Source organism: Coregonus lavaretus (genome assembly GCF_964263955.1).
Source record: "Coregonus lavaretus genome assembly, chromosome: 18".
NCBI lineage: Eukaryota > Metazoa > Chordata > Actinopteri > Salmoniformes > Salmonidae > Coregonus > Coregonus lavaretus.
The window spans coordinates 35,836,186-35,848,101 of record NC_140005.1 but is presented as its reverse complement, the minus strand read 5'-3'; the positions used below and the strand labels follow the sequence as shown (position 1 = coordinate 35,848,101).

At 43.1% G+C, this 11,916-nt stretch overlaps 1 protein-coding gene across 1 annotated transcript; it reads left to right on the top strand.

Annotated features, from left to right (window-relative positions):
- Positions 1-242: 242 nt before the first annotated feature.
- On the top strand, positions 243-6,875 carry LOC311146030 (HHIP-like protein 1). The gene is made up of 11 exons (XM_084182471.1): positions 243-671; positions 1,102-1,488; positions 1,823-2,082; positions 2,577-2,720; positions 2,942-3,088; positions 3,298-3,479; positions 3,884-4,010; positions 4,218-4,363; positions 4,604-4,685; positions 5,500-5,582; positions 5,907-6,875. The coding sequence occupies exons 1-11, from the start codon at positions 381-383 to the stop codon at positions 6,536-6,538; spliced, it is 2,481 nt and encodes an 826-aa protein (XP_084038597.1). The 5' UTR covers positions 243-380; the 3' UTR covers positions 6,539-6,875.
- The last annotated feature ends 5,041 nt before the right edge of the window (positions 6,876-11,916 follow it).

Sequence of the window (11,916 nt, the reverse complement as noted above, 5' to 3'; positions counted from 1 at the left end):
AAACATGCAAATAAGGCTTTACACTAAGCAGTGTGTTAATTTAACACTGAACAGTGTGGACCCATATTGACACTGGACCAGTGTTAAAAATGTAACACTGTCAGTGTTGATTTAACACTGGATAATTTGCTGTGCAGCATGAGGACAACAAAGTAGCTTTTAAGACAGATACTTTGCTGGTGGAATAACAAATAAAACGGACTGCAACCCATCGAAAGTTGATGATTAAAGCTTTAGAGCAAAGTGCAGTGAACCAACCACACACGAGACAAAGCGTCCACGGGACAGTCGAACCGGAGGAAGTCTCGTTTTTCACTGGTTTGCATAACTTTCTGATTCATGAAGTTCCAGTGTGGCACCGGGTGACCCGTAACGCCAGAATGTGGTATTATTGTGGTGTCCTCGGCCGTGTCAGGCACTCACCGTTCATTGGGTTATATTTGTTGGGATTTTTGATAGCACCTGTGTCCTTACACCCACAATGCTTGGATTTCAAGCCCCCCTTCAAGCCTCAAGAGGACCTCCAGTTCTGCGCAATGTACAGGAACTTCGGCTGCTGCGACTCCGCGAAGGACCAAGAATTGATGGCAAAATTCTATAAGATCATGGACAATTTCGACTATTATGGATATGCCAACTGTGCTGGGTACGTGCAGGACCTTCTCTGCCAGGTAAGCAAAACGCGGGTAAAGGTCGATACTTGGTTTTGTTTTCAGAATTACATCATCCAGCTGTTCTTGGCGAGCCCCGGCATGTTTGTAGAGACATATAATTGTTATACACTCGCACATTCATCCAAATGAGATAGAATAGTCGATCTGACGTGCATTATTACTGTGCGTAATTGCGTAATAAAATGCGTAATAGCGTAATAACAGATTAACAATATAGCATGTACTGCTGTTTGTCAATCACTGCATGATAAGATGCATGTTGTCATAACAAGCGTATCTCCTCAAATCGAAAGTGTACGTGCTTCACAGAACAAGGCAAATGTCTAACAGGACATGGGGGCTGCACAAATGAAAGAGTTGGGTTGGTCCCTCACTCCTCACATTTCTCTCCTCCTTTTCCACTCCCCTTCTTTCTCCCCTCCTTCAGGAATGCTCTCCATATGCAGCTCACCTCTTTGATGCAGAGGACCCCAGTACCCCCATCAGAACCCTCCCTGGCCTCTGCCCTGACTACTGCTCTCAGTTCTGGCTCAAATGCCGATCCACCATCACCTTGCTCTCTGACGACCCGCAGCTAGCCGAAGCCGAGTCGGACCAGTTCCGCTTCTGCCAGCACCTGGAGCTGGAGGACCCAGACTACTGCTACCCACACCTCCTCAGCAATGAGCAGCTGACGCAGAACCTGGGCCACGTCCGGGCCGACCCCGAGGGCTGCCTGCAGCTCTGCCTGGAGGAAGTAGCCAACGGGCTGCGGAACCCCCTGGCCATGGTCCATGCCAACGACGGCACGCACCGCTTCTTTATAGCCGAACAGGTGTGTGTGTGCTCACTTTCCAGAGTTGTTGTATTGCATTGTGGTATTATAGTTGTTGTATTGCATTGTGGTATTATAGTTGTTGTATTGCATTGTGGTATTATAGTTGTTGTATTGCATTGTGGTATTATAGTGCCGGTTTCCCAGACACAGATTAAGTCTAGTCCTGGACTAAAAAGTCATTTCAATAAGTCTAGTCCTGGACTAGTCATAATCTATGTTTGGTAAAACTGCCCGTAGTCTATTGATTTTGTGTATTTTGTTGTATGTGTATGCTGACCTCACAAAATGTATTTCCATGTAAATGGACAATAAAGTTATTATCATATCGTAGGTGGGCCTGGTGTGGACGTACCTGCCTGACCGCTCCAAGCTGGAGAAGCCCTTCCTGAACATTACCAAGGCTGTTCTGACGTCGCCCTGGGAGGGGGACGAGAGGGGCTTCCTGGGCCTGACCTTTCACCCCGACTATAAGTACAATGGGAAGCTGTACGTGTACTACTCTGTGGAGATCGGCTTCGATGAGAGGATCAGGGTCAGCGAGTTCCGCGTCTCCCCTGGCGACATGAACGTGGTGGACCACGCATCTGAGAGGTACAGTTATCGATGAGTCCCAAATGGCACCCTATTCCCTATATATAGAGCACTACTTTCGACCAAAGGCCGGCTCTGGTCAAAAGTAGTACACTATATAGGGGAAAAGGTACCATTTGGGGTGCAACCTGTGTTGTGCTCTGGCCCCAAAATGGCAAGCTGTGTTGTCCATCACCAAGGTGGTTGGGCTTTGCTGTTGTTATGAAGACTCAAGGGGTGCGGAATGGATTTACAGTACAATAGGTTTTGCATACAGCTGGACATACAAATAGATATATCTACACCAATGTGTAGGAGTAGGCCTAAAATAATTGCTGTTGTGCATAACACATGGTAGATATTACACATTAGTGGTGAATAAGATGAGATCCCCCCACCAACAAAGTGCTTGGATAAGCAGTATTTAATCCATCATTATTGTACCTCAGAGAGATGGGTGCTCCCGCACTGACTTCTCTGTCTCGTATCTGTCTCTGTCTCAAACGCCTTCTCAGGATCATTCTGGAGGTTGATGAGCCTGCTTCCAATCACAACGGAGGAATGGTGATGTTTGCTGATGATGGATACCTGTACATTTTCACTGGAGACGGGGGCATGGCTGGAGACCCCTTTGGGAAATTTGGAAACGCTCAGAACAAGTAAGAGAAGAGAGGAAAACATGTGGAACTCACATTCATGATGTCATTTTATGGCATTGACTCATATCACTTTTTAACAGTTAGTTACAGCTGTTACTATTAACACGGTTGCTAATAATAAGTTACTAGTGTTTACTAAAAAAAACATTGATAAACCGCAAATACAATAATCATACTCACAGAAAGATGTTCCAAAAAGTTTATACTCCTCTCTTCTGCAGGTCAGCCCTGTTAGGCAAAGTGCTCCGTATTGATGTTGATGACAATGATAAGGGTCCCCTGTATAGGATCCCTTCTGACAACCCGTTCGTGCATGAGCGCGGCGCGCGCCCTGAGGTCTACGCTTACGGGGTGCGCAACATGTGGAGGTGCCCCTTTTTTCAACATTTCCATTATATGCTTTACTTCATGAAACGCTACACTTCCTTACACTTTATATACCATGACAAAAAAAGTGTGGTAAGACTTTACATTACTGCACCGAATAAAGGAGTAATGACTTGGTAATAAAGTGTAATCTAGTTGTAATTACTTAAGTTGTTTTGTTGGTCGACTTGTTCTTGTTTCTCCCATGGAGGTGTTCTGTGGACCGCGGGGACCCTCTGACGAAGGAGGGGAAGGGCCGTATCTTCTGCGGGGACGTGGGCCAGAACAAGTTCGAGGAGATCGACATCATAGAGAAGGGAAGGAACTACGGCTGGAGGGCCAAAGAGGGCTTCTCCTGTTATGACAAGAAGCTGTGCGCCAACAGCTCTCTAGGTGGGCATCCTGTAGCCTGATCCAAGATCAGTTTGTGCGGCATAGCCAACTCCAATGCCCATTGTCATGCCGGCATCCTGTGGGTCACTGGGAGATGAAGGCCTCAGTGTGTTTTGTTCTGTGACTTTCTTCAGTTTAAAATGTTTTCTGTTTTTTATTTTGTACACTGTACTTTATTTATCCTTAGACAGAAATGGAACCAGAGTGGGAAGAGATTGGAAGGGTGGATGTAGGGATTGAACTCCGTTCTCCAGGGTCATAATGTGCTTAGAAGGGAAGTGCTCAGGAGGGAATAAGCAGGGAATCTGTGAATTTAACCAGGAGTTCTGGAAAACCATAGGCTCTGTACAATTTACTTCATTTGAAAAATAAGTCTCATATCTCTTCCTCCTGTTCTCTTCCAGATGATGTACTCCCCATTTATGCCTACCCTCACAAGATGGGCAAGTCTGTGACTGGCGGATATGTGTACAGAGGGTGTGAATACCCCAATCTGAATGGCATGTACATATTTGGAGACTTCATGAGCGGGTAAGGCTCCTTACTGTACGTGTTCATCATTTTAAGTCCAATCCGAATCCTAAAAGTGTTTATGGATGTTTGAGTCCCTATAGCAGGTGTATTTTCTTATGTTTTGAAAGTTGTGTTTTATGTTTTTTATATATAGCCTATAAGGAAAGCATACTGAAAATGAAAGAAATTCTAAATAAAATGAAATGTAGTGTCTCCTCCCTATAGGCGTATGATGAGCCTCCAGGAGAATACGAACACGGGTCAGTGGGACTACCATGAGGTCTGTATGGGCATCGGTTTAACCTGTGCCTTTCCTGGCCTCATCAACAACTACTACCAGTACATTATCTCCTTCGCTGAGGACGAGGCAGGTATGAGGAGTCATATTAAACCTCTTTTTGTTTGCACATGGTCACACAGGCAATGGAAACGTTTTTTTAAGCGTCAGATCTCTAGGCTGCACACATTTAAGGCCAGTTTCCCAAACCAAGATTAAGCTTAGTCCTGGACTAAAAAGCATGCTCAATGGAGAATCGCCAATGAAACTCTGAGTCCAGGAAACCAGCTAGAGTGTCAAATGATGTGAAATGTTCATTTTTCTGTCTGAACAGGAGAACTGTACTTCATGTCGACTGGGGTGCCCAGTGCCACATCTCCCACCGGTGTTGTTTACAAACTGGTGGATCCCTCAAGGTAAGGATTTAAAGCCACAATCTGCTATTTCAACAGCCTAACCCTGTCACTGTGTTTGGTAAGGTGAGGGTTTAACAAAGTGTCGTGGCCTACTGCTCTTCTCTTGAAGATGGCAGAAGCCTAGCATCACCGTCATAGACACACTTTTAAAAAGAGACAAAGACAAAACAAGTCAGTAAAACGTGTTAAGCATCTGTTCATGATTACTGATCTATTTTAAGTCAGAAGAATGTTCCGCATCATAATCGTTCTGCCTGTAGTTCTCAATCTGATTTACATGGTAAATTATTTTTCTCTGTGTGTTCTTTGTTCTTATAGCGTAACTGCTGATTTCTGTTTTGGTGATCGTTGAGGTTTTCTTACCCTCTGTCGGGGTCGGCTCACTCTCCCTTTCTCCATATTTCTGGGTGAAAGAAAAGAAAGAAGGAACAGAAAAGAAAGGGTGTTGGCAGTGGTGTGAAAGCCCTTTCATTTCAATCTCTCTCTCACTGACTTAGGTCCAAACAGTTTTGGCCGCAAGATCGCTTTCCCTTTCTTGCATACCCTCTCTTTTGGCCGCAGCACTATACTGTTGTGTCAAGTTATTTGTTTCTCACTCGCTCATGAAGCTGATTTTAATTACTCTCTACCACAGCAATGTTTGGAAAAAGCCTCATTCTGGGAGGGAGACCACCTGAAAGCTAATCAAATACATCTAAAGAGCCAAAGTCTCAACAGAGGCTGATGAAACTGGGATGAAACTTTGACTTCTCACCCTCTTATTTAGTTTTCTTCCCTGCTGAGCTGAAGACTTTTGGTATTTTGTCTGTTTTAGACGGGCACCGCCAAGACAATGTCACTATGACCCGCTGCCTGTCAGAGTGAAGAGCAAGCTCATCAAGTTCAGGCCAAAAGAAAGTGAGTTTACTGGCTCTCAACATTATCTCAGTCTGTCTGCTTTTATTTTGTTCATTATATTTAGCCCCCTTTGCTCAATCAAACACGTACAGTATGTCAGTAGATCTCACTGCTAGATCTAGATTGTCACTAGATCTCCCAGATTATGAAGTCATTTGAGAGACATTTTAGGCACAAGGCCTCTGAGATTGCCAGATTCATATTGCACTTTTATTACACTGTGGATAGGCCTACATGCTAATTATAACCTCATCTCCCAGATCTATATATATTAGGCCAGTCTATGTAGGTATCCTAAATCTGACCTCTTCTTCTATTCCACAGCATTAACAGGAGTTGAACTACCGACAAAGCGTCAAAAGCTCTCCCCGCCAGAAGAACCCATCAGACCCCATCCCACTGAGTCCACAGTAAGCGAGTCCGACAAGGACTGGCTTCAGGAGCTCATGGACATTCTAAAGGAGCAAGAGGCTGCCGCCATCACCACCACACTGCCTCAAACCACAACCACTACCACAACCAAACCGCCCAGGCACACACAACGGAAAAACCGCCGGAAGAAGGGCAAGCACCGGTCGGAGAGCGGGTTGGCGCCGGCAGCCGCGCCTCAGAACGGGGCAGTGAGACTGGCGGGGGACGAGCAGGGGCGGGACGACCGAGGGAGGGTGGAGATCTTTGCCAACAGTGAATGGGGGACGGTGTGTGACGACCTGTGGAATACGAAGAACGCGGCAGTGGTTTGTCGGCAGCTGGGGTTCCGATTCGCCCTGAAGGCATCCAAGCACTCTGAGTTTGGAGAAGGGAAGAGTCTCCGGATTCTTCTGGACGATGTGCAGTGTGAGGGCACAGAGGAGAGCCTGCTGGACTGTCAACACACAGGCATAGGAATGCATAACTGTGCCCATTATGAGGACGCGGGGGTGATATGCGGGAACTCGGACTACGTTGATGCCTAGAAATGAGAGTCGATTGAATTTATTCCTGACTGTGGCCTAAGTGATTGTAACTAAAACCAAGGAATATTGCTGTCTAACTTTTGTCTAATTGTTGTCAATGTTGGCACTTATAGGTCTACCTCTTTTCATGAAGGTAATGTAATGTTGATTTAATTGCTGTGTTAAAGTCTTAAAGGTTTTCTATTTAAATGTAAGACTTTGCTCATGTAAGACGTTGCTTTCTCTAATGGAAATTCATCTAAAACAGTAATTGAATGAATGTACTGTATAAGGATAAGGAATACCAGGTTATTTAACTCTCTCATGATCACATACTGAAATAAATGCTCCATCCAGACTCACAAGATATGTGCTCATTTGACATGGAAAAAACATACTGAGAGAGAGAGAGAGAGAGAGAGAGAGAGAGAGAGAGAGAGAGAGAGAGAGAGAGAGAGAGAGAAATGGGATAAAGGGGAAGAGGGAATAGGGTGGAGTGACAGGAGAGGATTAACAGTGAAAGTCACAGGCAAAAGAAAAACTGCCAATTTGTAGCCTGGAATCCAAATGAAATATCACTCTGTTTCTCTATTCAGTGTGGACTGGCTCCACACTCCAGGCTAGCCTATTTGTCCAAGTCACCCTGCTTGGTTCTGGTGTCTGAAACATTGAGGACTGATGTCATGACTAGGCAGGAAATATGTGTCTGAATTAATTAGATGACTGGAATAAAAATATGGTCCTAACAACATTCGTCTAACAACATCATCATAACCTATTGGCAGTGCTTGACTTGGACTGAAATAGGTGCCGGTACTCATTTTGGGTGCAGTAATCTCGGTTACCCAGAAGTAAACGTGAATCTGTCCACAGAAAGTTATGGGTGCAGGGACTGTTTATATTTAGGTGCAAGAACTCCACAATAATTTTGAGCTAATATTCTATAAGAGGTGCAAGAACTCAAGCAGTTGAAAATGTTAGGTGTTCGTACTCAGCTCTGGTGAACTCCTGCCAAAGTCAAGCACTGCCTCTTGGCAAAGATAGGGCAGAATCACACTTCATCACACACTTTGCTTTGCAAACCATCAAACCAATTTCTCTTTTTGTTTTCTGGATATTTGGTTTGCCAACTACCATGAGCACTGAGCAGGGTTCATTCAATGACGGGACTCTCTAAAAACACGCCTCTTTGATACAGGTTAGGTGAGCATTTCCGTAAAGCCTAACCCTTTATCTAACCTTAACCTAATTCTCCTAACCTACTACGTTAATTCTCCTAACCTGCAACGAAAAAGTCGCAGCTGTATCGAAGTGGTGTGTTTTTAGGGAATCTCTTCAAGGACAGTTTTATCCCCACTTGGAATTCTTTGCAGCCTGAAGAGAGAGTGGGCACGTTCGAGCTGATCACTTTTGTCAAGTCAGTGCCTTTCAAAGTGTGTTGCATTATGGGGATAAAGATTGTCCAACTTGCGCCTACATAAACTTAACTCATAAACATAACTAATGTGATCAAGTTTCTGCAGTTGCTCTTCACCATCTCCATCCTGCAGCCATCGCCTGCATTGTGGGAGGCTCTATTATCAAACAATCATTAAGGTGTTTTTGTTTGCCCCATGTGAACATGACCAAAGACATGACTGAAACAGGAACAAACTTTTCTGGGATTCATGTATACAGTGGATATATACAAATCAATGTGATATTTGAGGCTCTCTTTCTCACTCTCTAAATTGATTGTACAATGTACACCAGTCGGTGCCGTTTAAGATGAGGAGGACGATTATTGTTTTTATGACCACGGTCTTATTGCTATTACAGCATATTCCATTCACTCAGCTCAATGTAGGATTGATAGGTTTAGGCTACTACATGATACTAACATTTTGCCTATACCCATTATGAGGTTGCTACAACCTAGCTTATGAATGAAAGTTTACAACGTAGGTGCACAGGTCGAGAGACATTTTAGTAATCAAGGTGACAGACATTGACACATTCAAGACTGCCTTGCACAATCTTGCCTGCATCTAGCTGATCTAGGGTGTAATCATTAGTCCAACAGTTGCAAACAAGAGTTTCTATTGGACAAATTCAGGTATGTTTATCCCCGTTTCGTTCCGTTTGCTTCCGTTTAAGAAACGTTTTTCAACAGAATCGGTGGAATGAATACACCCCTGATCACACCCAAACACAGTTGACTTTCAAAGTAGCCACATACAAACAGCATGAGCCCTTAGATCGTTGGATAATTATTTATTGCATCTACGCGCTCTCCTCCTCTCACATTTTCCCTTCGTTTGTGGACTTCAGTGTACAACACATCAGCTGTCTATGACCTGGCGAAAAAAGCTTTCCAATTCAAATCTTCAAATCATAACCGCTAACCGCTACACACAGCCTACATTGCTGTCACCATATTAGCTGACATCAAGTCAACATAGCTACTAGACCTAACGCGTTGGTAAACCCGCTACAATCATGCAGTACAGTGTACAGTTAGCAAGCAGTTTAGCAGTTACACCGTCAAGCTTACCTTGACTTGGAAGAGTTGCAGAGTTGGATAGCCTTAGCCAGCTAGGTAACATTGCATCCCTCTCTGTTTGAGCCGGGTGTTTGAGTAGGCTAAACTAGCTATCTGCATTCGCTAGCTAAGTAAGAGAAAGTATATATATATATATATATATATATATATATATATATATATATATATATATATATATATATATATATATATATATAGCTCTCGCTCTCTCTTGCTTCTCCTTCATTTTTGAAGAATGTTTTATTTTATTTTTTATGTTCAACTTATGTCTTTCTCGCTCTTTGAGTCAATTACTCACCACATTTTATGCACTGCAGAGCTAGCTAGCTGTAGTTTATGTTTCAGTACTAGATTAATTCTCTAATCCTTTGATTGGGTGGACAACATGTGGACAACATGCTGCAAGAGCTCTGATAGGTTGGAGGATGTCCTCCGGAAGTTGTCATAATTACCGTGTAAGTCTATGGAAGGGGGTGAGAACCACGAGCCTCCTAGGTTTTGTATTGAAGTCAATGTACACAGAGGAGGACGGAAACTAGCTGTCCTCCAGCTACCAGCACCATGGTGCTACCCTACAGAGTGCTGTGAGGCTACTGTAGACCTTCATTGCAAAACAGTATGTTTTAATAAATTATTTGGTGAGGTGAATATATTTAGTATAGTTTTATCTAAAAAGGATAACTTTAATGTTTCATTATTTTTATTTTTATGAAATTCACTGAGGATGGTCCTTCCTCCTCTGAGGAGCCTCCACTGATGTACACACACATATGATTTAAGTTTGTGAGTGTGTGATATGGGGGTTGGAGAGATGTTTATTTCGACATTATAAAGAAAAACTTTCGTAAACAATGGCAACACTGCCATGTTGATCTGAGCCTTGCTGTTGAAAAAAAAAAACATTTTAGTGTCTGACTTTCGGCTGTCGCAGCTCCCCTCCGACTTCTCTTCTCATAACAGTCGGTTGCTTTAGCCTTACCACTCAAACACTGCCCTGAAGGTCAACGCGCGGTAAATGTAGGAAAACTAGAGGACTGTCTCTCCAATTACTAATTTGCATAGGATTCTACCACTGAACCATATGGTTGGACACATGGCAAGAAGCTCTAGCTGCTACATGATTTTATAATAAAATATCGAGGGAAATGTTTACAAATTATGTCTTAAAATGAGAGAAGTATTGGACAAGTTTTTTTGTGAAACTTTTGTACTTAATTTTCTAGCTAATACACAACGGTAGTGCCAAAATCGGACTGAACAGCAACATTGGCACGCAGCTTTCGTTTCCACAATTGTATAGCCTTGCTAGCTTAATATGTGCGGTGAAGTTAGAAATAAGAAGTGTTGGTTATTTAAATTGTCACAGCAAAATAAATCGAAATGGCGCTATGACATCACGTGATCAAATGCCAATACATTCTAACATTCTAAGTTCTACAACCGGCTCCATAGCTCAGTGGTAGAGCACTGGTCTTGTAAACCAGGGGTCGCGAGTTCGAACCTCGCTGGGGCCTACTAGGAAATTATAGCTTTTAGGTAAGGGTCAAGAAAGGTTTTCTAGTCAGTGTATCTAGTCATCCACCTGTGTCGCGAAGTTGTTGTTCACACAGTTGCCATATTTTGTCTGCCATTTGCAAGTTTCCAAAATTGCAGTATGGGGAACAGTCCCCTAGATAGCTCAAAGCTGACACCTTGTGGTATGCAGCAGAATAGCACATGGGTGAACGCCAACCTCCGTTTTTACCACTACAACCACACTTTATACAAGTTTTAGGTCTTAGTACTGTAAAATTACACAATAAACACACTTCAATCATAATTTCACCCTCCACAGATTTACAATACTAATACTAAAAATGCTATATACATAGCAAAAGTTGTGGTTATTGTACAGAATTCAATTATGCTAAAGAAAGTGTAAAATAGCCCAAGTGTCCCACTTTTCAAAGTCTTCAGTTGATGACACCCTGCTCATATGAATCAGCCTGTCTTTGTGAGAGGGAGCCTTCATCTGCTTTGACCAGGGTCATTGATATGCCAAGCATTAAATCACATACAGTTGAAGTCGGAAGTATACATACACCTTAGCCAAATACATTTAAATTCAGTTTTTCACAATTCCTGACATTTAATCCTAGTACAAATTCCCTGTCTTAGGTCAGTTAGGATCACCACTTTATTTTAAGAATGTGAAATGTCAGAATAATAGTAGAGAGAATGATTTATTTCAGCTTTTATTTCTTTCATCACATTCCCAGTGGGTCAGAAGTTTACATACACTCAAATTAGTATTTGGTAGCATTGCCTTTAAATTGTTTAACTTGGGTCAAACGTTTCAGGTAGCCTTCCACAAGCTTCCCACAATAAGTTGGGTGAATTCTGGCCCATTCCTCCTGACAGAGCTGGTGTAACTGAGTCAGGTTTGTAGGCCTCCTTGCTCGCACACGCATTTTCAGTTCCGCCCACACATTTTCTATAGGATTGAGGACTGGGCTTTGTGATGGCCACTCCAATACCTTGACTGTTGTCCTTAAGCCATTTTGCCACAACTTTGGAAGTATGCTTGGTGTTGGTGAACACATAATAAGGAGAGGGAGTACAAACCATCGACGCTAGACAGAGAGGAATTTGCTTAAGCAAAAGGCAGTTTATTAAACACAGAAATATCTGTTACTGTTAGCTAACATGCATGGGATCCTGCTAATTAACATGCATGGACCTAATCATATAGCACTCTATTAGTGTCAGCTGAGAAGGATGTTTAAACAGAGTTTACAGGATTACTTTATACAATGTAACATAAAGGAAGGGGTCCTTCTTCTAGTCCCTTGATTGGTTCCCGAGGCGTAGGAGGCGG

Bases quoted from the DNA above. Each gene is read 5' to 3' on its own strand.
- LOC311146030 (XM_084182471.1), top strand. From the start codon at position 381: ATGTGGTATTATTGTGGTGTCCTCGGCCGTGTCAGGCACTCACCGTTC. The intron at 1,489-1,822 runs GTGTGTGTGTGC...ATCATATCGTAG, and splicing joins GCTTCTTTATAGCCGAACAG to GTGGGCCTGGTGTGGACGTA. The intron at 5,583-5,906 runs GTGAGTTTACTG...TCTATTCCACAG, and splicing joins CAAGTTCAGGCCAAAAGAAA to CATTAACAGGAGTTGAACTA.